Below are 27,485 nucleotides of genomic sequence, written 5' to 3'. Positions count from 1 at the left end.
TTTCTTCCAGACAGTCTGATGTGGGCGAAGGTTGGACCAGTGGGAGCGGTTGTGGCCTTTGCCATACTCATAGCTGTGGTGTGCTATGTCAGCCAGGCCAGAAAAAAGTAAGTTTTGGGGAAAGGAGAAATCTAAACCCAAATTCCTTTGGTTTATACACAACTGAAAATGGTTTTCCTTATGACTCTGAGATGCAAACACAGAGCAGGGTTTCCAAGGTAATGGATCACCAATCAGGATTTGTGAGCACACTAATTCAAGGGGTGTGTGTGTGTGTCTTGAAATCCACAGTATACACAGCCATCATTGCTCAGCTTAGCAGTAAACCAGTGTTGTTCAATTTGGCAACTTGAAGATATGTGGACTTCAACTCCCAGAATAGAGTTGAAGCTGGCTGGGAAATTCTGGGAGTTGAAGTCCACATGTCTTCTAGTTGCCAAGATTGAAAAACACTGCATTAAGCCACAGTTAATGCTTCTTTAACTATATTTTGGTGTATTATCCGAATCAAAGATCAAAGTGATGCATATATGTAAGCTTATCCTTAATGAGGAGCCCATATTAATTTTGACAAGCTGATTCAGAACCTCAACTTACAACTGTAACTGACCCCCCCATTTCAATAGTAAGTTGTAACAGTCATAAAATGGGTCACCTTGTGACTACATCCAATTCTTGCCCTTTCAGTCGTAAAGCAAATGCCATGGTCATTAAGCGAACACGTTGTTTGCTATTGGAAGGGGGGGGGGTTGCCAGAAACTGGAAGTAAATACTGGTTTTCCAGCACAAACATCGTAAATCACAGTTGTGTGACACAGGATACTGCAAATTGCCATAAATGCACGCGCCAAATGTCAGAACTTTGAATCTGAATTGTAGATCCCATTTTCAGGGTATGTTGTAACTTCAAACAGTCATTAAGCAACCAGCCATCAATTGAGGACTACCTGTTTTATGTTGTTCTGAGTCTTACGTTATTGGGGCAATTGATATTGTTATTCTAATTATTCACATTTCCCCAGAAAAAACAATGAAAATCCTGGTTTTGGGCAAACAGAAAACCCTCCTGTTGTGTACAGCGGAGACTACAGGACTCCAGGCAATCTGGAAAAATCAGAGGTACCAAGTTGCTTTTGGTAGGATTGCGTTGGTGGGTCCCCTCCCTGCAATACATACAACCTCTCTCACACAGTTTCTCCTCTGCCCCTCTTTTGCTCCCTGGGCACAACTGCTGTAACTTGCTTCTACCTATAGGCTGATTCCATTCCCATCTTCTGGAAGGAGAGGACATACTCCTCTCAGCTCAGTATTTTAGAACAAGGCAAACCAGAAAGCTTCTTTAGGGAAGTAGGATGGATGCTTTCCCCTTTAGGGCTTTTCTGGGGCAGTACAGGCAATTGCCCTTAGACCCATCCATGGGAAGTGCCCTTCCAAAGGATGCTTTGTTTTGGATATGGCCAGAGAGGGGATACTTTTTCTTCCTAGTTTTTTTGCACTCAAGTCAGAAGCATCGAGGTGCTTCCTGTGGAAAGGATTAGGTGGTGACATCACCACTGTCATGGGGATGCCCAGTTTAGCTCTTTTCATGTTTAGCAGGAGCTAAACAAGAGCTTAACCCTGCCCCACGGCAGCTCTCGGCTCTCGAATGTGGTCTTGTTAAACTCCTGCCCAGTATTCCAACTACTCGAGCTACCATGCTCCTTCGTTCTTCCTGGTAGCAGCCCCAAGAATGGTTTCCTTACTTGGGGTTTGCTGGCCTATTGCTTTCAGCATAGAAAAAAAGCAAGAGCAGACCCAAAATATGACCTTGACAGGACAAGACACGAGAAGAAGCTCAGATGGCCATTCTGCCCTACATCACTCTGTCACGGCCATGACCTGTTCCACAAAGATCCCACGGTTTCAATCTCTCTCCTTGAATTAGCAATACTTCACGGCACCCCAAGCTCACTTCTTGGCAGGGTGGAGTTTGTCCAAGTTTCTCCCTTTGAGTCATTAGTGACTACTCTTCCTTTTCTAATAGTCTAAAGAGATCTGCTCCCTGGAAAGCCACTGACCTGGCCAAGTAAGTATGGACTTCCCTGTCCATGTGTAACATTGTCATCCTCTCATTGCCTCCTCCTCCTCTACCATAAATAAAGAATCCATGCATGTTTTATGGGCTTTTATATCCCTTCGTGGCAGGAATCTAAATGTTTTGTCTGGGATAAGAAGCTAAGCAAGGTTGGACTGGATTATGAATTTGGAAGGGACATCTCTAGGGAATCCCAGGGATGTAGGCTTGATTGGAGAGTTGAAAATACCTCAGAAGACAGAGACAAACCATTTCTGACCTGGTGACAACTGCATAGACACTCCCATGAAGTCACCAGGAGTCAAATTGGATGCAAAGGAGATGTTATCTTTTAAAAAGAACTTCAGGAGGCTGAGAACATACTGAAATATATAACACACTCTTTTTAAAAATCCAGTTTAGAAATAAAGCCTAGAGAGAAATTAATAGAATATTCAGAGGAAGAATCACAACCTGTGGAAAAGAAATTGATTTTTTTTCTTATCGTAATTCTTTTTTTTTAAAAAAAAAAATTCCTCCTCATCTTTGCTCTTGGCATGCCCTCTCAAGACTCTGACTGAATAAGATTAGACCTACTTCCATGAAAACGGGTCTATGGCTTTCATCGTGGGTGTTTAGAAAAAACAGGTTCTGCTACAGTAAGATTTTTTAAAAAGTTTTGCCACCGGAGACCACATTTCTTTTTCACGTTATTATTTTTAGTTCAAAAAACTACCCGGCATATGGTAGTAACATCTCTGAAGAAGGCACAGCCAGATTTATCTGCTCTGCTTTTTCACTTTTGAGAGGGAGATGTTTTTCAGAGGAAAATAGATGTGTTAAGTCTGTTAAACCATTAACCTAGCTATTTTGCTTGTCATATTGTTCTGCTGCACAAATAGGGTTTTTGCAGTGAATAGCACTTCAACTGGATTTTTTTTTTTGACATGCATGCATGCATTTCCCATGTCTGCAATTTGAAGGCAAATTCTATGTTGGCTAAGAGTATTTCCGATTTGAAAAATCACCCTTTTTAACATGGCTCATCTTGCATAGTTGTCCTATTTGTACACAGATCATAAGCAGTTCCAAAAGCAGCTATTGAATGTGTTGTGTGACAATATGTTTGCATCAAATATTTTGTCGTGTCTGAATATGTGAAGTATTCAGATATTTCTGGAAAAAAAAAACGGGCAATATCTTTGTCAAGTTTCTGTAGTGTCTGTCATCACTTTCCTGGTGAAATTATGTTGCATCTATTACTAGATCTTGATTAAATATTTGCATGTAAGTGGACGCTTGCCATTTGTGGTCTATTGTACATAGCACCCTGTCCTTTGTTTCTACTATTTCAGGTCTTGCAGTGATATGCAACTTGTCTCCCCACCTCAGATGTTGCTGAACTACACCTCCTAACATCCCTTAATATTATTCCTGATGGCCAGGACTACTGGGAGTGTCCTCAGCAATATCTGGAAGCCCACTTTTGATTCTACAGGAATAAAACAAATTATGTAACTCAGAGAGTGAGTTGGCACAAGCAATAACCTGATCTTGTTTGTTTGCTCACCTCCTCTTCCAGTATGGGCGCTGTGACAAGCGGCTGTTGAACAAGCGTGAGGACCTGGGGATTGATTATGCCAACATAGACTTCACCAAATTGTCCACCAAGGACAAGTACACCCTGACGGAGGAGTTGGCTGAATATGCTGAAATCCGAGTCAAGTGAGGCTTCTTCTCACCACGGCCTTTCTTCCCACTGGAACTATAGTAGTTGAATGAAACCCCAAGCCGTCACCATCATTGAGCTGGCCATCCATCATCTCTCAGGGGACTCCACACTATCCACTGTTTTTGATATTCTGATGTTCACACTCCAAAATATGGGGTGGATTTTCATTCCCTGGAGAGTACATACTGAAGATCACACTAACACGGATTAGGTTCCCTTTTTCTCTCTCACATACAAACCCCACAAGTAAACACTTGCCTTTTGGCCAGCCAACAAGTTAGTTACAGAATGGTAAGAGGGCAGCTCTTTCTGCTTCTGCTGTGGTAAATTCCTAAATCTTGGGATACCTAGTCTAATTTGCTAGCAAACGATCAAAGTAGAACATAATTCCAGGTCATAATCATAAGGATCAAACTGACAAATCCAGAATAGCTGTGTTCTTAGGTATCCCTCCATCTGATGGGGTTCCATGAAAGAGGCTGGGTTTCTATGAGAAGTCAATGGATTGGTTTTCACCACAATACCCAAGAGCCTTGATCTTTCTTAGCAAGGCTGATGAACATAAGCAGTAGAGTTGGTTCTCTATCTGTCCAATATTCACTTCACATTCCAGATTCAAGCTGGAAAAAAATCAAATTGTAGTTCACATGACTTAATAACTCTACGCCTTTATCTTTAACAAAATAAAAAAGAAAGCAGGGGATGGTTTAGGCGCATCATTTATTTCTACATGTATAAGACAGTGGACATTTACCACCCTTTTCTGACTCCAGCATCATAGATTTCAGGTTAAAAAGAAACAAAGTGATGAGATGACCGAAAACATCACCTAGTGAATTCTAGCATCTTCAGTGCACCAACTAGCTATGGTTGAAGAAATATAAAGCCTGCCCAACTGCTGTCCTTTTGACATAGCAATGGTTGGGTGACTCTAGACGACGCTATGAATTACTAGCATGGAAATGACCTGTGATTCATTGTCAAGCCATTTTTACCAGATATAGGTAATGTAAAATTGGATCTAAGCATATCTGTTAAGTAGAGGACTAACTTCTGTTTCCTAGAATATATGTTCTGTTTCATCAAGGGTTTCCTTCTGCACCCCATAATAGTCCCCAGTGATACATTCCCGTTGTTGTTAGCATGACTAATGAAAGTGCTGTGTGTTTTGCTGAGCAATTGGATATTGTATTCTGTAGCATTCACTCAGTTCTGTCTGCAGCTTTACCTTTTGAGAAAAAGTGCCCTTTCCAGTAAGTAAATTTGTTGGGCAAAAGATCTTCTCTTTCCTCTTCTTGTTCAATCTCAGGAAAACAGAAGGCTGATCTCTGATGTTTTAAACCCAACAAGAATCCCATTGGTTTTGATGACACTGGAAGGTTATGGAAGAAATATCTTGGGTCTTTCATTATTTGCTGAAGACCTATGATTATGTTGAAAACCTTGACTGTTCATCCTCATGGTCATATAGTAAAGCTTTCCAATCATAAAGCAGTTTTACCTACATAAATAGTGGGCTTTGCTTCACTTGATGTGTTCAAGCTGGGGCAAGATAACCATTTTGGGAGGATTTAATTTAAAAACCTGCACTGAGTAAGAGGTTGAACTTGATGGTTTAAATGGCTTTTTCCGTGATGTTATGGACATCCATTTGGGGTAAGGAGAAATGGAAAAGTGAAAAAGCTCTCTTGACACTTTCTCCAAAAACTACAATAAGAGAATAGGTTGATTTACAGCCACCCAAATGTGACTGTTATATGTTACGGGCACGAAGATGTTAAGTTCTCCAAAGCTTTTAAGTCTGTGAACATTCAAAAGCTGCTCATTTTGGTGAGTCTGTATGATTTTTGGAGAAACAGAGACCATTATCAGCCAGAAAATGAAGTCAAAATATCTAGTAAGCATTATTCTTTTTAATTTCCCCATTCCTTTCTTTACATAGGTGGCTTAGCAACAAGTGTCAGTGAAAAGGGGACAGAATAACTAGGATTTCAAGTATCTGAAGCTTTTCATGTTTTTAAAAATAATCTCAGGAAAAGTTTTTACTTCTTGAAAAGTCCCCAAGTCTATTATTGCATTGAAGTAATGTTTACAAAATCAAATTCCACCTTTGGTTTGGTTTTTAAATCAAGGTTCCTCCCAAATCCCCATCTGTTCCAACACACACATATCCTGTGTTTTTGTACTGTACAGAAAAAGATACTGTATTTTGCTGATTAAGCAGTGGTTGAATCATTGTTTTAAAAAGTTGTCAAAGTTGGTAATTCATGATACCCAGCTGGGAAGGAACCCCATCACTGACTTAATGAGATGGTGTTCCAATTCGTGTTTGTGAAGAAAAACCAAAAAAGCTATAATTGTCAGCTGGCAAGCTAATTCCAATCTCCTAACAAGAATAACAGCTAACATTTCAGGCAAAAGCATGGTTTTATTTATTGAAAAAGCACATTTTTTTTAAAAAAAAATATTTCATTAGAAGTCGGGGTTTGTGGGGTAAAAAGTTGGAATCTAGTTACGTGACCTAAAGATCTGGCAGTTTTGTCAAGGATCAGTTCAGCTGACCTAAGTGAAAATTACACATTAGGTCAAGCATGAGGAAACCTGTAGCACTCCACATAGTTAAGACTATACCCATCCGCCCTAGTTGTGACAGCCGGTGGTCAGAAATGACGGGGAATCGATGTTCTATAATATTTTCGATAGTAATAAAGTCCCCATCACTGTCCTTGTAGCTATACTTTGAATGCAGCTCAGGAGCAACAATTGAGAATAAGTCTCATTGAACAGAATGGTCCTTATTTCATACAAGATGGGATTTTATTGGTGAGGTATTTACTAAGGGATCAGTTGTACTAGTGGTAGAAGTATATCTTGAAGACTGATAGAAGTAAAAAAACTCTAATAATCTTCCCATGAGTAAACAGAGCAGCCCCCCAAAATACCTTAGGGTATGTGGTTGAAACAACTGTTGAGCGGGCTGAGAAGCTTTTTCACTTCTGATCAAACAGGTTCCACAGAGTTTTGGACCTCTGCCAGCTGGTGAATTTGCTTCTCAAATTCAAGAGCAGGCTGAAGTATCTAAAAATGATCCTCTGTCTCGGTATTTTAAATCCTTTGTACCAGTCCAATTTTATCAAAGAGTAAGGTTCCTTAAAGCAACAGTATTGGGGGGGGGGAAAGGCTTTCTCCCTCCGATCCCTGGGTTTAAACCCTGCATTCAGTCATGAAAATATGAAAATAGTCCTGCTGGATCAGGCTTAGGCCTCTCTAACCAGCATTCAGTCTCACTCCATCAGATGCAAGTAGGAAACCCACGGATAAGAGGTCAAGGTAGGCCTCTTCTCCCACTGCTGCTCCTGGGCACCCAGTAGCATGTGGAGATAGATTGTCCCATGCCTGAAAGCAGCATCAAGGCCAAAGGCCATTGATCTAAGAATTAGTCTCACATCCTTTGGAAGCCTTACAAACTAGTGGCTAAGATCACATCTTCTGGCAGCATATTTCCCAGCTTTATAACTTCTGTAGTCCTCTGATCAATGTTAATTCTTTTGCTAGTAAGTGTCCTTGAGTAGCCTCTAGTTCCAATGTTATAGATAAGGAGAAAAATCTCTCCTGTTCATCTTTTCTTCACCATGCATCCTTATATAAACCACAATCATATTTCGAAAGTATCTTTTCTGGGCAATTCTAAGATGTGTGGACTTCAACTCCCAGAATTCCTCAGCCGGCATCCTGAATCCACACATCTTAAGAGTTGCTAAGGTTGAGGAAAAACTGCTCTAAACAGTTTCAACCATTGCATCCCATCCTCATTAGAAGTCTGCATCTGATGGCCTTCTGCTTCTTAGGAGGCAGCCAAGCCTAGAGGACACCTGCATTTGTCCAACTTTTAGATCTTGTTTCTCCCAACTTCTGGAAATGTTGGATCAAATATGCTGAATTATAACAGCCATCATCCCCAACCAGTAACAGTCTCTTCAAACAGGCTTGGAGATTGGGGAGTTGTATTACATTGCTTCTGAGGAACAACAGGCTAGTAAGATGGCCATTTACATTTTTTTTTTAAAAAAATCTATCTGCACATGGGATTCTTTTCTGGGGCTTTCCTATCTTTGCCTTGCAAAAGGAAATTTTTCTCCACTAGGAAATGCTTTGGATTATAATCTTTCAAAAATATTTTGAAACTGAAATGAATCCTTTGGGTATCAGGAGAAAGTTAATCTCTCATTAAAGCACTTCTGAAACAGGGTCTTTACACTGCTCCCAAATCAACTCAGATCTGATATTCTGATGCTGTTGCCTGCAGTCAGCAGCTAAGCTGTATCCCAAACATGCAATAAGTAAATAAATGAACAAAATAAATCGACCTTTTCTTTTGTGAGATCGAAGCCCTACAGAACTTGCAGATGGTTTGCTTTCTTATTGGGAGAATGAGTGTCTCATTTCACTATCATTTGATGTTTATAGTCTGAATGTTCATGGTCCTAAAAGAGGGATGGTGGCTTGCCAGTTATACAGATCCCTCTCATAGAAATCAGTCAGATTTTTTTTCAAATGTCCAAAGTCAACTGCTGATTTACTTTTAAAACACCGCCAGAATTGGTTGAAATTGTTATGAATTTTAAAATCCTTAGTATTTCATCTCAGGAAAGCCCTGTTGCTTTCCTTTTCACGGCAAGGGATAAGTAGATGTGCAAAATTCTAGGCGGTTCTCCACCCACTGACTCCTCCTAAATGGAGTATGGTTGTTTCCAATTTATTTTTCTTTTTTCTCGTTTGTCAGATGCCTGCTAGTTTTTATTGTTCCATAAATTTTCCTTTCATCCTCTCTCTCCTCAGCCTCTCCCCAGCAACTTGTCTGTCCTGCAGCCTAGATTTTTTTTCTCTTCCTTTCCAGCAGTATGCAATCATGACTATAGTTATTAGTGAGATGGATGGGAATGATTGATTGCAAAACTGTTTGCATGCTATCCTTTCAGCATTATAAATAGCAAGAGTCTTTAAAACTGATCTTTATTTTTTGCAAATGCTTTTTCCAAGGTGAATGGTGGTGGGAGGGAAGACATAAGGAGAGATACAGTTTTCATTGCTCCAAAATTGCAGTATCTTAAGATGGGGCACTTGTTGAATTTTCTTTCTTTCTTTCTTTTTCCTTTCTTTCTTTTTCTTTCTTTCTTTCTTTCATTCATTCATTCATTTTTCCTTCCTTTTGTTCCTTCCTTCCTTTCTTTCTCTTCCCCTTCCTTTCTTCCTACCTTTTTGCCTTTTTTTCTTATATTTTTTGCCTGTAATCTGATTTTATGATGGGCAGATATTACAAAGTTTGCAAGTTAATGTCTATTTCTTTGGATGTGGGAGAAAAAAATGTGGTATGGAATTGCCCTTATTCTCAAAATTGACATTTGTTTTTGAATGTCATGTTAAAATTCCTGATTCTGAAAACATATTACTTGTATATCTTGAATCCATTTCTTCCTTTTCTTCAAAGAGAAGCCAATATCCACTAAGCTCTCCAAGATTATTTTTGAGAAGACATGTAGAACAGTGTTTCTCAACCTTGGCAATTTTAAGATGGGTGAACTTCAACTCCCAGAATTCCCCAGCCAGCCATGAATCAGAAAAAGCACATTATCAGCTTTCCAAATTCAGCTGAATGGTATGGGGAAAGGATTGCATTTGAGTGCACACTTAGATAAGAGGCAGCAAGGCAGGAAAGAAGCTCTGGGCTGGGCATGGCAGCTTTCAAAGAGTTTCTAACATCTCAGAATTGGGTCTGTGATTCCCTCCAATCCCCACCCCCTGCCCACACTCTCTCCTGCATTTGTATCTGAATAGGTTCAACTTTAATATATATTCCAAATAAATTATTACATTATGTCCTTAGCTTTGGAACTTGCAAGCTTTATTGCATTTCAAATGTATGCATTTACAAAGATTTTTCAGCTTCAATGCATAAATGTTGTGGTTGTTTCATGTCATGTATGTTATCCTTCCTTTTGTTGACAAAGATAGCAAGAGGGTGTGTGTCCGTAGCAGATTGTACTGTAATTTATTTCTGTGATAGGCACTTAATAGGGCTTCCTTAATTAGCAGGTCTGACTGTAAATAGACACCAGACAGAGCATTTTCAACCCACATACAATTTGCTTTTGAATTTTTTTGTTTAGCATCTTTTCTCATGTATCTTACATGGAAAGGAGCAAGTAAACATATTTCTAGGTGTGAATGTGTTTCAGACAGAATTAAATCTCTGCAGTGGTGTCTGGATAAGCAGACAAAGAATCTGAAGATGAACTCACCTGTCCAATGTGCAGTATTAATTTAGGAAAACGCTGGGTTTTTTTATGCCTGTAGTCCCACAATACAGCAAATGTCTAATGACTTTAATTCCTCTGACTTTGTATCTTCAAAGAAATAAAAGGTCTTTTACAAATCCATATTCCAGCCCATCTCCTTGAATAGCATCTTCAGATACAGTAATCAAATCATCACTCTCCAACTAGAGACAACCAGTGGCAAAGCTGGTTTCAGAACAGTAATTGTTTCCTGAACAAACTCTTTATTATTTTCTTTCCCTGCATCTTAGTTTTATTGAGGTTATTTTAGAATTGGTTTGTGCCCAAATCCCCTCCAACACACTTCACTTTTCAATCCTAATGATAATAAATATTTTCTTCATTTAAAAAAACAGTTCTTATGTGGATGAATATATGTTTCACCAGAAAGAGAATTGCTTTTCAAACCAATGGATAGAAAGCCAAGGTTTGTTCATCATGCTGCCATGGTTTGTTTTTTTACCATAAATATACAGAATAAGAAAGACATTGGGCTTTTCATATTTTTTAAGACTCTGGTGTCTCTTTATTTTTTTTCTAATTGACTGTAAATCACCCTTCTTGTGCTAGTTTTGGCCATAATAAAAATTTCATTTGATTTGGCAGATGGTTTGTTTGAAACTTGGCCTTGGGAAAAGGGTATTCTGTTTTTCGGAACCTTCATTTAAAATAAGAGGGATGATTCTAGAAAACAAATCATAGCTCCTTGGTAATGCACATACTTCGTATTCCAAAGGCTGTGGGCATCACTCTCTACACTGAAAAGAACCAAAGACACAGAATTTAACAAAGATTTCTTTCATCGGGGAGAAGGATGTGTGGCATTTTGTAAGATTTGCATTTATTCATAGGTGTTCGGTTGAGTATAACTGGAGTCTTAAGTACCCTAATAAATGAAAAAACTCCACTGTTCCCACATGAAATCTATACGGTATAGCTACTACATGTAGGCTGCAAAACTCCAAATAGCAGCAAAGGCAAACAGTACAGAAAAATCTATCTCCGTCTTTCCACTGAATGGTTGTTTGGGTTTTTGCAATCCAGATATGAAAGCCCTCACCCCACTTCAAGGAGACAGCCACCTTAAGATATTTTCTGGGCCCAAACTCACCTATTTCTGTAATTGTTGAGTTACCACAGCAAGAAGGACATGGTTATATTTCATAGAAGATTGTTCAGTTTCAAGTACGTTTTTGAACAATTGCTGCCCTGGATACCTGCAGTCCTGTTTCTATCAGCATACAGAAACACAGAGATGACCACTTGAGCTCCATCTAGGAAAATGAGATGGGGGGGGGGGGATTAAAGCTGACTTTTGGTATAAGGAGGAAAGGACAAACTTTGTCAGGCTTTAAAGATTCTGTTTTTATAGCCCAGTAGGCAACCCATGACCCATGGTCATCATTTCAGAGATATTTTTCTACACTATGCCTTCCTCACACTTTTGCACACCCAATTTTTCACCTCCCCCACCCCCCTCTGGACCATGTAATCTCTTCTGCAAGCTCCTTAATGGTTGGCTCATTTCTTCCACAAGGTCATCTCCATCAATTGGGAACAATTCAGGTTCTGCTTTTGTCCCACTGAATGAGAAAGGCTACCATTCTGGACTGGCTCTAGATAGAAGAAAGACTTGGTGACAAAGATTTGTAATGGGCATATTTATTATACAGCTGAAATGCTATTTCTGCTCCTGACTAGAAATAATAACTAGAGAATGAGAGAAGATTACAATACAGGCCAGCATCCCTTGATTTAAAGAAATGGTTTTTTTTTTAAAAAAAAATCATTTAATTCGTTTAGCAGCGCTCAAGTTACATAAGAACAACCTACCTGGCCCATTGCAGTTGGGCAACTAATGTTAACAAACCAATATATAAATAAATCCAAACAAACAGATAATAACCTATTTCTAATAGGCAATAAATCTGTCTAAATTTACAATAAATAAATATACCGCATGTTGAATGACGTTATCATGGTTAGCAGCCTAAGAGGAGCGTTCGTACAGCATGCTAAAGACACGCAAGTAATGCTACACTTAATGGACGTGCCTGGTTTGCACACTTAAGGCACATAACGGCTTAGCGTTATTATTTTTTAAACCATGGTTTCTTTTTACTTCACAAAGCCGCCCTTAAAACACTCCCCTTCACTTTGCTCCGTTTACTGCAACCAGAAACAACCCAATTGCAAGAGTCAAACGTCTCCGCCCTCCTGTACTTTACACGACAGTTCCCTTAGACCTTTTGGACCACAACTCCCATCGTCCCCCGCGGAAATAACCAGGGCTTGTGGTAGCTGTAGTCCATCCCCTCTTGGGTCTTCAGCCTAGCGGGTAGCCACAAACTACACTTCCCATACGGCATCGCGAAGGGCGGCGCTCGCCCAGTAGAAAATTTGTCAGAAAAACCGCGCGCGGGCGAAGCACATTTCCCAGCGTGCTCTGCGGGGGGCGGAGTCTGTCTCGAACGGCGCGGGAGTTTGAGACGGACGCGGGCAATGGCGACCGGTAAAAGTGTCGCCGGGCGGGGGGCGGCGTGGACAGGGGCTTCGCTGGCCGAGGACCTCAGGCGCTGGGCGGCGGAAGAGATGAAGCTTCCTCCGGGCAAAGTTCCCTCCCAGAAGGCCGCACGCAGGTGGGTGAACATGGGTGAAAAGGGGCGAGAGTATTTCTGAGCATCTGCAAAGTGCTCTCCCAGTCTGCTGGCTGTAGTGAGAATAAACTTATCGAGCACGGTGAGCACTGCAGATTGGACTGGAGGGGGTGGATCGCTCCTCTCCTACCCTGGGTTCCCTTGCATCTTAATAAATTTAATTGGCCCTCAACCGCAGATGAAGAATGAATTGGTTATGTATAGGCAGCATATAGAATAGAATTAGAATAGAATAGAATAGAATAGAATAGAATAGAATAGAATAGAATAGTAGACGACGATTAGAGAATAGAATAGAATATATTACAGAATAGAATAGATTATAGAATAGAATATCTTTATTGTCATTGAAATTAAGGGCTGTCCACAGTGCACACTACAGACAAGTAAAATCCGCAAGTAAAAACATACATTATTATATACATGCATTCTTCATATTCTATTCATCATTGCGCTGCCGCTAATATTGCACTTCAATGTTGCACTATACAGTATTTAATATGGCTACAGCTCTGGAATCAAAACTATTTTTCACTCTGTGTATCTTTGTTTTCATTATCCTGTACCTTGTGCCAGACGGTAATAGTTCAAAAAAAGAATGTTTTAGGATAGGATTGTAGGTTCTAATAATTTGGACTTCCTATCTGGAAATATTTTGACAAATATGTGAAATTGTATGATATAATTACCAACATCATGGATTTTTACTTCTTCCTCCCTCCCTCTCATTCTTTACCCTCAGAATGTGCTCAGGTCAGTGTGCTGACATCTGGAAGTATATCATCCGCCACGTTCATCATCAGAGGTAGGAATACCAAGATGGAGATCAGATAGTCAGAATTTTCCTTGGGGCTTCTTCTGCCTTTGTTTGGTCTGTGTCCTTTAAAGGGTTTAGAATTCTAGATTTGAAGTCCAGAACTGTGCAAAGGATTTGGATTGCAGATCAAGGAGTAGAGGAATTTCTTCCAGCAGTACACGGCTATAGATTTTTGTTTGGCATCTTATCTGGCATTCATTGCCAACAGTCTCGAAAAAAAATGGGCGACTTTCTCTGAGTTAAGAAAATAGAAATTCTGTATTTGTACAATACTCAATACCCAAATGAAATGGCTTAAATAACGGCCTGGTTCACGTAACATTGTAAGATTGTGACTGGGTTTCCTTTAAGTTAAGTGGATGAACCACAAATTGAGTATTAGCATAGTCTAGCCGGCGATGTAAACCCAGCCACAGTGTTATTCTTCCCTTTGTTTTACAAGTATATAGATAGCATTCCAGCACAACATTCTTTGCAATATTTTACAGCCGGGCTTACTTCTATTATTTTGACCCACATTATTCTGCACCTTAAGCACATTTTTCAGAGTGAATCCTGTGCCCTGTTAAACACTTTCATCTTGCTTATATTGCAGGACTGTAAAGAAGATCCGTGGGAACATACTGTGGTATCCTTTTCTTAACATTTTTTTCTGGATAGAGTCCAGTTTTCTTTCTTTCCCATAATGGTCTTGAGAGATTAAACCCTGAAACCCTCAACTATCGTGAATACTTTTCACCCAATACTTCCTATTGGTTGGAGCAAAACAATGAAAACTGTTGCAATAATAATATGGTCTTAAAAACACCTCGGTTGTTTAAATCTGCTGCTAATGGTGGAAAGAGAAAGATTTAAAAGGCTACCTCTAATCACACAGTTTTGCTGGAACACTGACTAACCCAGTGCTTCTCAGTCTTGCCAACTTGAAGATGTGTGGATTTCAACTCCCAGAATTCCTCAGCCAGCTGTGCAAAAGTCAAAAGTCCACACATTTTCAGGTTGCCAAGCTTGGGAATCACCCAAGGGCTCCCCCTTCATAAGATGCGAGTCCTCTCTTGCTGGCTAAAATAACACCTAATAAAGCTGTTTCTTGTCCTGTGGTCGAACGGGGATTGTGATCTTGGAATCTCTTGAACTGCTGGGGGGAGTCTAGGATTTTGTTTCGTATACATTCTAGGGCAAAAAGGCAAAATCAGTGCAGAGTAAGCGATTGAAATATGAGAGCGTTGTTCAATATTCTGCACAGTTTAATGCTTGCAGATGCAACAATGCATTAGGTTTATTCAGAAAAAAATGTCAATCAAAAGTTGCAAAGGGTGTAGGGAATGGCTTTGGAAAAACAGGAAGGCACTAATCAGAGAAGAGGCGCTTGAGCCCAGGCCAAGAAAATAACTTGAGGAAACATTCAGAGAACCCTTCCCTATTTCACATAAAGATAAAGTGAGGGATGGGGGTTGGACATTCAGACTTGCCAGATTTTTTACTAGAGCTGTCCCAGTAAGGATAGTCCTAACCAATATGGCATTGGTCTGCGTTTATTGAGCTGACAAGTGTGCACCAAGGGAAATGTTGCCATGTTTCAAAGATGTCATCCATAATACAGAGTCTGTCTGACACATAGTTTTCTTCCCTCTGACCAGCTGCTTCCTTTCAAAAGGAAAATGTGCTGGTTTTTATAACCTTATATAAGGCCTTGCCCAAAGGAATTCCAAACAAATTAAAGATTTGTGTTCTTGATCCTATTTTTTGTTATCTAGGTATCAGCAGATGGAAAAAGGTGAGGTGAGTGAGAACAAAATGAAGCAAAACGTTTGCTTTGCCTCCAAAGGTTTGGGCCTGTAGGTGGGGGAGTGTGGCTCGCCTAATGTTAGACTACTATGTCTTCCATCAACCTTGACCTGGTGGCCATTGGAATCCAGCAGTAGCAGGAAGATCATGGGTATGGCTTCCACCACTTGGAAAGATCCATGCTTGAAACTGTTGGCAGTTAATGTAAAGAGGTATGAATGACCTGGGCTGTCTTCTGCGACAAGTTCTGCAAGGACTTTTCTGGTCCTCCAAAGAGAACTACGGCCATCATAGCAAGGATGAGCTTCCAGCTGTGGACCTTTTAAAGAAGGAGCGGGAGGGATCATTCTGTGACTCTGCTCAAATAGGAAGCAAGGACTAAAAGATGGAGAAGTGGCCTTGGTAATGTTACAGATTGATCTTTCTTCCCAGGGCAAGCCCAGTGACTCTGAATCAGATAAAGAACGCCGCAAGCATCTAACTCAGGCCATTTCTCGCTTGAAGGAAGAAATACAGCAGGTGGACCTTCAGATAGAATTGACGCAGCGTGAGCTTGTAGCCAGTGGTGAGTTGAGAGCAAACAGGGAAAACATTTTGATTCCACTGTGAACTCCTCAGAGGACTGTTGAGCTGTGTTTATAAGCCACCTTGGCTGAATCACAGCGTCCAAATACATTAAAACAGAACAAATGAGCCTCTGTTGTAGGTTCAACTGTTCACATTTTACATACCCTGATTTGCAACTATTGTTCTCCTTGGCATCTAGAGGTCACCCTGGAAACGACTCAGGAAAAGATCCGGGATGCCAAGCAACGCAGTTTGCTCCTAAAGGCCTACTCCACACGGGTTACAGCAGAACGCCAACAATTGAACAAGAAAGCTGCACAAGTCAAGGGGCGTTTGGAGCAGTTGGAACAAAAGTATGGGCTCAGATTCTAGGTCCCTTTATCTCCTTGGCAAGAGGGGATCTGGTAGCTTCCTAGTTGGTGGAGCTTTAGTGTGATGGAGGAAGAAAGGGTGATTATTAAACTATGGCTTGATTAACCATGGATTAGTGAGTAGACACAATATGCTGGATTCATGCAATATGCTAAGGCAGGCTTCCTAGGTGGTCATTTCCAGAAGTGTGGAATCCTAGAATGATTAAGGAATTATGAGCATAGAAGTCCATGTTTCTGGAATTTGCTAAACCAGTGCACAACCAGCTACTTTATGAATTAGCACAATGTGTGTGAACCAAGCCGATATCTTTTCAGCCAGCTGGCCTGGAGAAGAATATTGGTGCCATTCAAGTGTGGAAAGCAGATGTCTAGCTAAAACTCTCTTGTGGTTTTCTTTCAGGAAAGCCAAGATGGCCGTGTGTTTTGGTGGCAAACACCCAGAGTCTCGGTTTCCCATCTCAGAGCCTGAAGTCCTGGTAAGGCCTGATTACTACTTTACAGAAAAAAGAGAGAGAATGGCTTTAAGTTGTACTTGGGATCCACAGTTTTGGGAAGAAGTTCATTGATCGTTCAGAGGTACCACAGCACTACATTAATGGTACTTGTGTCCAGTTAGGGCCATTGAAGCAGCCCTGCACCAATATTTATAATTACAGGGTATGCTTCAACTGCCCGCCTACCCCCCCATCCCCCACCAATATTTATAACTACAAGGTATGCTTCAACTGCTCCCCCCCCATCTCTGCCTTGTTTGGACACCCTGCACTGTGCTACCTCTGCTGCTTGCACCTGATCTTTGCTATCTTCCTCTGCGGGCTGCGCTCAACCTGGCCCTTCACACGGCCTCGCATAGGTTCAGGAGGAAGGCCTGGCACAGCCAGTAGGTGCCTCGCAGAGGGCTAGGCCAGGCACACCTCACAACAGCAGGAGGAAGAAGATGACAGAGGTCAGCTGGGGGCAGCTAAATGCACAGTGGCCAAAACGGCAGAGATAGGCAGATGGGCAGAGTGGAGGTAAGCAAAGCAGGGCAGGAGAACCATGATGTCCTGGCCCAAGGACCACAGCCAAATCTACCAGAACTGCTGTCACTAAGCAGCATAATCACATGATGTTTTGCCTAACAACGTTGTTTAGTGACAGAAATTCCACTCTCAAGGTCATTGAGCAAGGACTACCTACACTTGGTTTTTAAGAGGCACTTGAGAGATTGCATTCCAGAAAGAAAGAAAAAGCTAATATTTTAATTAACTTGGATTGATTAAAATGTACTTGTTAAGATGACACACCACACTGTTCATAATATTGCCTCTCTCCTGTCATATTTTATCATTCTATGTACTCGTAATAATATATTTTAATGGAAGAGAATCTCTGTAGTTCAAGAGTTGAACTGTGGAATCCTTGGTGCTCTCTGAGCTGGGTTGTTTGCCTGCAGACGTTTCATTACATCATCAAGCATTGATGATGTTATCTAGCGTGGTAATGAAATGTCTGCAAGCCTCGTATCACATTCTGATTCAATACTGCTTTTTAGCCAATTTTTTTTTTTTGTCTTGTGTTTACTTTTCTTAACTATCCTATCGTTGCCAATATAGTTTTGGATGTTTTGAATATTTGAATACCAGTTCTCTTGCGCTGGTTAGCAACCGCAATAAAGTATAAAAGAATGGAAAAGTGAAAGATACAGATTGTATAGAAGGTTCAGCCCAGGTTTTATGCCTTTTTTTTCCTAGCGGGATGTCCAGGAAGGCTGCCAGCTGCGTTTCCAATTCCTGAAGACCCTTTTTGAAAACAGCATCTCTGGGCGCACTCCGTAAGGGTCCTTCCCCTTACCTTTCTGCAATTTGCCCCTTTTGCTTGGGAAACAAGACAAGTCTAATGTCATGTGAAAAATACCCACACACTAACTTCCTCTCTAAAGTTCTGATGTGCTTCTTTGGTTCTTCCTGGCAGAGGGGCGAACGAGAAAGAGATGAATACGACTTACCAATATTGGCTGAGCATCGTGGAGGTAAGGCAGACTAGCATATTGGAGCAAGGGTGGGGGAAGCTGATGCTTTACAGACATTGTTTCCAGGTCCCTCTGGTTGGGGCTGCTGGGAGCTATAGTTCAACCAGATAAAGAGAACCTAAAGCAGTGCAGTACAGCGTTGGTAAGCAATTTTTTTTTTTTTTTTTTTGGCCTTGGAGGTGCTCTTTGTGCCTTCCTTAAGAACAGTAGAATGCTTAGCCCAGGGGTTCTCAACCTTGGCAAAGCTGGCTGAGGAATTCTGGGAGTTGAAGTCCACAAGTCTTAAAGTTGCCAAGATTGAGAACCCCTGGCTTAGCCTGACAATATCAAGGCTGCTAGATACAGCGGGAACATTTACATCTGTGCTTCTCAGACTTGGCAACTTGAAAATGGGTGGACTTCAACTCCCAGAATTCAGGCTGGCGGGAGAATTCTGGGAGTTGGAAATATTCTGAGTAACAAATACAAGATTAAAAAGCAACACAAGAAGAATGCGTAATGATAAGCCACAGATGGTATAATAATAGCCATAAATCTCTGCAGGGATCAAGGTGATTATTTTATCCCCCAGACCAAAAAATCCAGATTTTTAGCCCAGTCCACTCGGGGGTTTGCAGATGAGGCAGGGGTTGAATTTGATCTCTTGGTAACCTATACTTGTGAGGGTTTGCTATACAAGACATCCCCAGGCCGCATTCCACTACCGGGCTGTGGCCTGTTCAGAACCAAGCCACGTGGGTAGTGGGCCAGCGCATGCAGGCGTGCCAAGCCGCCACTTGTATGGGCCAGTTCCCTTCCCCCCCACCCCGGGCCGCCAAGCCGCAAAGTTTGGGGACTGCTGTGCTATACCATTCACGTCTAGCTGTTCCCTTGATGTGTCAGTATGAAAGGATGATTATGCTCTTATCATACCAAGGATTTTTTATGTTCTGGTCACTCATCCTGGCTGCTGAAAATTTCTTCCCCACCTTACCCTCTGCTTTGTTAAGTTTTTCTTTTCCCATTCATTTTAGGAGGCTGGTGGGTTTTTTTTTTTTTTTTCCTCCCCACGTTTTAGCCATTCGTTCACTATATAGTACTTCTATAAGTCTTTGTACTCTAATGCTTTACAACGTACCAGGTTTCTAGATCTTTAATGTATAAAAGTCCCCCCTGGACATTGGATTATAGCAGCGTCTTACTTTGCATTCCATTTGTTTTATTCCAATGGAAATGGCGTCAAATGGCTTCTCCCTGCTGAGTCAGGGATGAAGCGGTTGCCAGTCGAATTGGACAATTGTCACTCTGGATTGGCTTCTGCATCCCATTTTGGTATCTCCAAAATACCTTGGAAATTGGGAGAGAGGGGCATTGGGATTTGGGAAAAGACTGGATGACGCTGTGACCCAGTCTGGAAGAATTTCAATATAAGAATCGTTCAAGCTTCTAAAGAACAGTGCTGAACTCGACAGATATGGCATATTACTAGCTGTAGCAATAGAGGCTTGGCATACAGGTTGTACCAAGGACAATCTCAGCTGTTGTTTTGCATCTTCCTACAGAGAGTTATCGGTACCCATCCTCCTGCCCATGTCCTTTCAGCTCTGGAGCACTTGGCCCTTCAGAACACAATGAAGCTGCAGGAGTTGACAGACAAGATCAACATCCCCCAAGATGTGGCTGCCCTCAAGTAGGTCCCCATCTTTTGGCTAAGAAGGACTTGATGATGGTCCTTCCCAGGTAAAATTGAAGGCATCTCCAGAGCTAGCAAGAACATTCAGCACCCTCACGAAATTGCCAGGATTGTAACCCTTCTGAGTGCATGATTAACACTTTCTACTTTCTGCTGGTTAAATACATGCCGGTTGACTTAGGACCAGTCAGGTTTTCCAGAATGCATTGGATCTCTTTCAAAGCTCTAGGGAATCGTGGGAAGCATCTACATGTCACCAAGCCAGCCTCCGCTCCTAAAAAGTATTGCTGCTAGATAAACCTTGCTCAAAAGAAAATATATGGCAAAGCAGTGTTTTTTTTTTAATTTTTGCTTTTCGGATCCCTTCCATTTTTAAAAATTATGGAAGACCCCCTCCCCCCAAAGAGCTTTTGCTTGTATAGGTTATATTTATTGATATTTACCATATTAAAAATGAAAACTGGCACATTTGTAAAATAGGTATTTCCAGATATAGAAATGTAGAAATAACAATATTAAACCCGCTAGATAAAAAGATACATTTTTAATGAAAAACCTATATTTTTTAAACAAATAAATATAATAAGGAGAAGAGGGATACTGTTTTAAATTTCTGCAAATAATTTCAATATCTAGCAAATAATTTTGATTTCACAGGCCCCTGAGAGGGTCTTGGGGGAACCCCCCCCCCGGGATTCCCCAGGCCACGCTTGGAGAAACACTGTGATAGAGGATAAGGTTTGAGATTGGGAAGACTTGGATTTGAGTCCTAACCTTACTAGATATATGAGCCAGGCACATACATCTCTAGTTACCTCTTGTGAGTGTGTGGAAGCCTAGAGTTGCTGCAACAGTGAGATGGGTGGCATATGTATGTCATAAATAAATAAAAATTGGTTCTGGATTTTCCAGCAGCACGTAAGACCTGTAAGCCCTGTTCTGCCCTCTTCCTAGGTTCCATTATGACAGCACACACCTGCAAGATGTCTCAGATTCAGTGGACAAACTGCCTTCCGTCCGGGTTCTTATTCAGGTGAAATAAATTGGATCCCAGAAGAGACTTTCCCAACTTCCATTTTGCAATTAGAACAATCTGTTTCACGATCAGAGCAGCTCCCGAGAACTTAACAAACAGCCTGTTTCTGGATGGAACATTCTGGCGGGGTGGCGGCGGCGGTGATGGTGGTCAATAGATTGAATTCGCCTGGTGGACTTTCTGGGCACCGTATATGAAAAAAATACCTTTTTTTCTTGGGCTCTTTTCTTTGCCTGGGACAGGAGGGCTGGAGCAAATGCGAGATGCTCTGCATACAGCAGATTCCCCTACACGCTGTGGAAAAAGACCTGCTGGCACGCCTTGAAGCCCTCGTGAAGGAGATGCACAGTCTCCTGTCTGACGGATCGGAGCGCTCCATCCTGGCCAGGTAAGAGTCTTTCCAGATGTGCTTCAGATGAGGGAATGATGACTGGGTAAGGGTAGTTTTGGGGTGGCTATCCAGGCCCACGGAATCCTCAACCTATTCATTTAGCAACCCTTTGAAGTTACAACACCATTGCAACATCCCCATGATCACAATTTGGGCTCTGGGGTCAACCGATTGCCCTTTGTGGCCATCCCAGTCTGCTTCCAACAAGTAAAATCAAGCCAGCTTTGCTTAATTAAGGCCCTCAGTTCGAAATTGGATTTGCTTAATTTATTAAATGAAGATTTGCTTGATTGTTAAGTGTGATTCACTTAACAATTGCAGTGGTTTGCTTAACAACCAGGGCAAAAAAAGATCATAAAAATCGGGCGACCTTTCTTAGCAACGGAAAATCCGGCCCCAAATGTGGCTGCAAGTCAAGGATCACCTGTACTTAATTCCCAAATGTTTACTGAAACAACCAGATCTGTCAGTTAGGCCAGCGGTCCCCAACCCTTCCAGCTTGGTGGCCCAGCCCGGCGGGGGGGGGGGGGGAGGCGTTGTAGTGGCAGGCTCACGCATGTGCACACACAGCTCCATTGGCACGAGGGCATTGCGCATGCCATCCCCTCGCAGGAATGGAGCTTTGCGCGTGAGCGAAGGGTGCTTACGATCCCACGCAGAGGTCCACTCGTGCAAGCGGCAGGCGCTTGAGCTAGGATGTCAAGCTCCACGAGCTTGCACGAGCAGAGGGCACTTGTGAAAGGAGCTTCGTGTGTGAGTGGAAGTGCCCTCCGCTCATACGAGCGGAGTTTTGCGCATGCGCATTTGCCCATTTCTCCCTTGGCCCAGTTTCGAACAGGCTGCAGTCCAGTGGTTTCGAACTGGTAGTTTCGAACAGGCTGCAACCCAGGGATTGGGGACCCCCGAGTTAGGCTGACTCAGGCCCTCCCTCTCGCAATCCAGAGCGGCCTTTGAGATGGAGCTCCGTGCGGTGAGGCTGCGAGGATACAGGGATGGGCTGCTGCTGGGTTGTCAGGAACTGGAAGAAGCGGTGAAGGCCCGGTACGCAGAACTGCAGAGCTTGCAGGCGAAACGCCAGCGCATTTTGGACTTCCGCCATTTGGTGGTAGGTTTGCAGAAGGAGGAGAAAGGAATGGGTTCAGGAAACCGGTAGGCACAGTCCAAGGTCAGCAGTTGTTTTATTTCGTGGTTTTCTATCCTTTTGTCCCGGGCAAACATTTACTTTTTTTTTTTTTTTTTTAAGAAAAAAAATGATATTTTTAGCCCTGAAAATAATATTTTTTTTCAAACATTTTAAGTAGATGGACTCTTGTAAAAATTAACACCTTGCAAGTTTTGGCCTTGTTTTGAAAACAATTTTAACTTTTAAGAATGCCTGTATAATTGAAAATACTTTAAATAAGATAAAAAGTCCTTCGAGTCAAACTCCTGGTATTGAGGGAAGGGAGAATGTGATAGTTTGTCGAGGGATTTTCATCCCGTGGGTCTAATTCTCTGCTTTCCTCCCACAGAATGAGAAACAGCAACATATTCGGGCCCTTATCAAAGGCACTTCATCTATCAAATCCCAGCTTCGCAAGGACCAGGCTGAGGTGAGATTGCCATTCAGCCCATCTGCCAGAGGCCTTTGCTCATCGCCTGTTTGACTCCTTTAAGATTCGAGATGTTAAGATTTCAAACCTTCAGCGTACAGATTACACCAGGGTTTCCTAGCCTGGGCAACTTTAAATCCTAACTTGGACTTCAACTCCCAGAATTCACGTCTGGCTGGAGAATTCTGGGAGTTGAAGTCCACGCATCTTAAAGTTGCCAAGGTCGGGAAACCCTGGATTATACCCTCCGTTGTGAAGCCACAGCACTTTCTAGAAAGCCGTGAGATTACTGGCAAGCTGCTTCCCTGAAAATTATTTCTGCGCCTATTCGGAACCCAATTGACTTACAGCTGTGCTTCTTCAGATCCAGGATTTCATACAGAAAAAACTGCTCCCTCAGGCTCAACAGGTGCAGCTGGAGACCCAGCAGCTTCACGACAGGATAGGCCGTGAGGTCCAGCATTTCAAAACCATTGCCTTGCCTTGTCTGCTGACTCGCCAGATAGCTGGGTGAGTCATCTCCTGGCGTCTCCATGTGGCTGGGTGTAACTCTGTTGGGGGGGGGCAGAGGGTAAATGTTTTGAGTCCTTCTCCAGCGATTTTCCTTTTTTCCAAAGCTCGAAAGAGCCTTATGTTACTACCTTTTTTTTTTCCCTTTGAGAAATAAATCAGCTGGGAGAAATGACTTGGATAGCTTGCCATTTGGTGAGGGAGGCTGAAAAGCAGATGGTCTGCCAGTAAAAGCAGTAAAATAATCCCGTTTTTCTTCTCCTGAGGGTCATTTCCTACAAATTGGGTTTACTGAACGTAATTTTTACCTTTCTTGGCACTTGTCTTTCCTTGGTGTAAAATTCAGGAGTATTTTTGGCCCCGGATTTTTTGTATATAAAGAAAATAGACTTGATTTTCTTTTTAAGCGTGGAGGATTGGCATGCCTTAATGATGGCCGATGGAATGTAGGTCCAATTGCAGGGAGGAAAAAAACCCTATTTCTGCCATTGTCTTCCAGGTCTCAACCCATCCCAGCCCACAAGCTTTCTATCCATTGCTTAAGCCGGACAGCACTGTCCGAAAATCGGGCCTTTCTTAACGTATGCAATGGAATTAGCTTTCCCCTTTATAAGGTATGATATGCCTCTGATTTCCCCTTTATAAGGTATGATATGCCTCTGATGGTCTGATTTGCTGAATTCATCTAAGATGAGTCAGGTGGAACTCTTTTGCATTGTTTTAGAGCTGGCTGTGGCATTCTGGGAGTTGAAGTCCACATGCCTTAAAATTGTCAAGGTTGAGAAACACTGTTTTAGAGACTGTTCACCCTCCCTTCCATTTTCCAGCTTAATCATAATCATTAAGGAATGGAGACAAACTTTGGGGATGGGGGGAATAAAGCGGAAGCAAAAACCACACTTGCTCTATGGAGTGCAAAGGTCGAACGTATCAAACGAAAATCTGATTGATATACATTTCACTCACCACTACTAGTAAAATGGTGTCTTGCAGTCATTGTTCCATTTAGGCATCCTGAAAACTACTAAGCTGATTTTAGAGGAACCCCAGGGCCATATCTACAGCTTTGGAGAGTCACTTGCAGCCATGTAGTGGTTCCTGGCAAAAAAAGGGGGGGGGCAAAAAACACCCATCGGGGAAGTTGGATTTGCTGAACTGCCACAAAAATTGTAAAATAGGTCCGACTCAACTTACAGTGGAAACTCCAGTCCCAATTGTGTGCATCAGGGGTCCCTGGGCCATGGCCCACCACTGGGCCTTGAGCTGTTTGGAACCAGGTTGCGTAAGTGGCAGGCCAGTGTACACATGCACATCCCCACTAATGTGAGCATCCTGCGTGTGTGCTTGCCGCTCACACAAATGGAGCTACATGCGCAGACCCATCCCTCTCCTAATCCCCATCCTCCCGCCAGTCCGCAAAGCGGGAAAGGTTGGGGAACTGGTATGCATAAGTCAAAGACTGCCTGTATAATGCTGACTCAGTATTCAGCTTGCTCTGAACTGCAGTTACAAAGTCTTTTCTGTAAAGCTGTCGCCGTACTAGAAGCCTACGATGTTGCATTGATTTCTTTTTTTTTTTTTTTTCTAAGTGGAGAATGTTCAATCTGCCTTTCATGAGTTGCGTTCCACTTGAGACTGGTCTGGAATCCCATTTCACGTTCCTGTAATCCATGCAATCTCATATATGAGCCATGGTGGCGCAGTGGTTAGAATGCAGTACTGCAGGCTACTTCTGCTGACTGCCGGCTGCCAGCAGTTCAACCGTTCGAGTCTCACCGGCTCAAGGTTGACTCAGCCTTCCATCCTTCCGAGGTCGATAAAATGAGGACCCAGATTGTTGGGAGCAAGAGGCTGACTCTGTAAACTGCTTAGAGAGGATGATGAAGCGGTATATAAGTCTAAGTCAGTGGTTCTCAACCTTTTTAATGCCGCGACCCCCAACCGGTCGTAAGTCGAGGACTACTCAACTGGTGCAGCACCGTTTGCAGAATGGGACTTTTGGCGGGCTCAGCAGGGCAGAGACAGCCTGGACAATTCCTATGGGCTTTTGAAAGCCAATAGAATTAGACTTTATTCAAGAGAGTCTATTCTATTGGCTTTCAAAAGCCAATAGAATAAAAGGGAGTAGCACAGCTAAGGAAAAGGGGAGAAAATGGCGGACTGCGTTGTTTGGCAACCCCCGTGAAATGGTCGTTTGACCCCAAATGGGGTCCCGACCCACAGGTTGAGAACCACTGAGCTAAGTGCTATTGCTATATGATATCTGAGTGGTCTTTCTCACTCTGGGGCCTCTGCTTTCTTAATCTCCTTTAGGCTCCTGAACAGCTCCTTCTCCATATGGTGGAGCTGAAGAAGATGCTTGCTTACCTGCGTGCCCAACTGGGCTCCAAACAAAGAGCTTTGGGAAACCTGCAGCACCAGCTGGATAGTGCCCCAGAGCCTGATGTACCATGTATGGAAACTTCTCCCATTTTTTTTTTGCTGTTTCTTCTCTCTGACCTTGTGTTTAGTTAACGTTTTCAAAAACAGAGGTCATATCCTGCTTCAGACTTTCAATCCCCTCTTCCTGTCCCAGTTTGTAAGCAAAAGGAGACACTACCGGGGGTAGGCAACCTTGGCTCTTTTATGACTCGTGGACTTCAACTCCCAGAATTCCTGAGCCAGCATGGCTCAGCTTGGAAATCTCTCCCTTTCCTCTCAGCATGGCTGGTTCAGGAATTCTGGGAGTTGAAGTCCACGAGTCATAAAAGAGCCAAGGTTGCCTACCCCTGGACTAGATCTAGGAAGTCTCCAAGAACTAGACACACTTGAATGGGAGGAAAAAGGATGGCTAAGCTGTTTTTCTTCTCTGTCCCCAGCCTTGGTGAAAGAAGTGCAGTCCCACGACCAGAAACAAGCCTTTGAGTTGCTGCCTCGCATCCAATGCCTGATGGATCAGTGCCGGTGTTGCATCGAGCGTTGGCCTGAGATCCAAGCTACTCTGGATGCCTGGTGAGTCAAGGGACCCTAGCGGGCATTAGAGGGCCTGGTCAAAGGGAGGAGGGTGTGTGTGTGTGTGTGTGTGTGTGTGTGTGTGCGCGCGCGCGCGTGCCACATTTATACATCTTTTCTGTTCCCTCTCTGTCTAGGTGGGAACAGCCGGGACAGTTTGTTCTACCGCACGAGCGCCGCCATGGTTTCACCTTGCAACAGTGGCTGGAGCGTTGGACCTTGGCTGCCAAGAACCTGCAGCAGCAGCAGATGTGGCTTTGAAAAACAGCCCAAAACCCTGCTGAAGACAGAGCATACACTTCTGCTTCCATCTGGCTGCTGAAAGATGGCTCTTAATTTCATTAAAGGGAGTAAGCAGTTTTCAGCACCTCCCCTCCCCTTCCTCTGTCTCCCCCCTCCTTTTCTTCAAGGAAGGATGGGGGAGGAAATAACGTTGAAAGTACATCTCAACAAGTAGCACCTCTGTGTTTTCTTATGATTTGAAATAAATATTAAGCGTATCCTCATTTCTCTGGCTTTACCTTTTTTCCAACCTTTTTTCTTCCACAACAGCTAAGAGAAACACAATGCTTAACTTTCTTCTCTGTTGTTAGACCTAGCCTTTTTCATTCTCTCCTTGGTGAAGCGGGAAACTTTGAACTGGCTTGTTAGCCACAAAAGAGCTGCTTTCCCTAAATTTCCTAAATTTATTGTCCTTCATACAAGGAGCATTCCGTAAAGTGGAAGGCTCGTTCTGTTGCTGAGCTCCAAGAACATTTCAACCATTGCCAGAGTCTCGACGTGTTTTGAAGCAGCAAGGAGACAAGCTCATCGTTTCACACCTGCAGGAATATAAGCAGATGCCACAGCCTTGGGTAGAACTGCGCTCTATGCTGATGCATTCTTTCGAAACAAGCTGCTTCTATAACGATGCTGGGACATGATGCTCCCAGCGTTCTTCATCCTTGGATATGCTGAAA

At 42.6% G+C, this 27,485-nt stretch overlaps 2 protein-coding genes and 1 long non-coding RNA gene across 15 annotated transcripts in view; 2 read left to right on the top strand and 1 right to left on the bottom strand.

Annotated features, from left to right (window-relative positions):
- Positions 1 to 10,725, top strand: part of MAG (myelin associated glycoprotein) — a 44,472-nt gene extending 33,747 nt beyond the window's left edge. For 6 of the 10 annotated variants that reach the window (XM_039325610.1, XM_039325607.1, XM_039325602.1 and 3 more), the window contains 3 exons: positions 11 to 107; positions 1,023 to 1,119; positions 3,636 to 10,725. In XM_039325610.1, the coding sequence (XP_039181544.1) occupies positions 11 to 107; positions 1,023 to 1,119; positions 3,636 to 3,782 (341 nt within the window). In that variant the 3' untranslated portion in view covers positions 3,783 to 10,725. Of the gene's footprint in view, positions 1 to 10; positions 112 to 1,022; positions 1,137 to 2,023; positions 2,066 to 3,408; positions 3,556 to 3,635 lie in introns of those variants that run through there. The other 4 variants (XM_039325606.1, XR_005554538.1, XM_039325605.1 and 1 more) reach the window with 4 other exon arrangements.
- LOC120300078 lies at positions 8,551 to 12,386 on the bottom strand. 3 transcript variants are annotated; one of them, XR_005554540.1, is made up of 3 exons: positions 12,078 to 12,386; positions 11,232 to 11,394; positions 8,551 to 10,878 (listed from the first exon to the last, which is right to left on the bottom strand). It is a non-coding gene; the product is annotated as an uncharacterized LOC120300078 (long non-coding RNA). The 3 variants fall into 3 exon arrangements; XR_005554541.1 differs by having other exon boundaries at positions 8,551 to 11,394; positions 11,954 to 12,386; XR_005554539.1 differs by having other exon boundaries at positions 8,551 to 11,394.
- A 198-nt stretch (positions 12,387 to 12,584) lies between these two features.
- Positions 12,585 to 27,032, top strand: HAUS5 (HAUS augmin like complex subunit 5). 2 transcript variants are annotated; one of them, XM_039325678.1, is made up of 19 exons: positions 12,585 to 12,759; positions 13,520 to 13,582; positions 14,190 to 14,222; positions 15,352 to 15,376; positions 15,815 to 15,947; positions 16,149 to 16,302; positions 16,724 to 16,799; positions 18,057 to 18,136; positions 18,277 to 18,334; positions 19,876 to 20,003; positions 20,961 to 21,039; positions 21,285 to 21,430; positions 22,376 to 22,538; positions 22,945 to 23,025; positions 23,426 to 23,535; positions 24,035 to 24,149; positions 25,849 to 25,987; positions 26,394 to 26,526; positions 26,664 to 27,032. In XM_039325678.1, the coding sequence occupies exons 1-19, from the start codon at positions 12,623 to 12,625 to the stop codon at positions 26,785 to 26,787; spliced, it is 1,977 nt and encodes a 658-aa protein (XP_039181612.1). In that variant the 5' UTR covers positions 12,585 to 12,622; the 3' UTR covers positions 26,788 to 27,032. The 2 variants fall into 2 exon arrangements, with proteins under 2 accessions (XP_039181612.1, XP_039181611.1); XM_039325677.1 differs by having other exon boundaries at positions 23,390 to 23,535.
- The last annotated feature ends 453 nt before the right edge of the window (positions 27,033 to 27,485 follow it).

Source organism: Crotalus tigris, unplaced genomic scaffold, assembly GCF_016545835.1.
Source record: "Crotalus tigris isolate CLP2741 ecotype Arizona unplaced genomic scaffold, ASM1654583v1 scf7180000024338.4412243, whole genome shotgun sequence".
In the NCBI taxonomy this organism is placed as follows: domain Eukaryota; kingdom Metazoa; phylum Chordata; class Lepidosauria; order Squamata; family Viperidae; genus Crotalus; species Crotalus tigris.
This window is presented reverse-complemented; position numbering and strand designations above follow the sequence as displayed.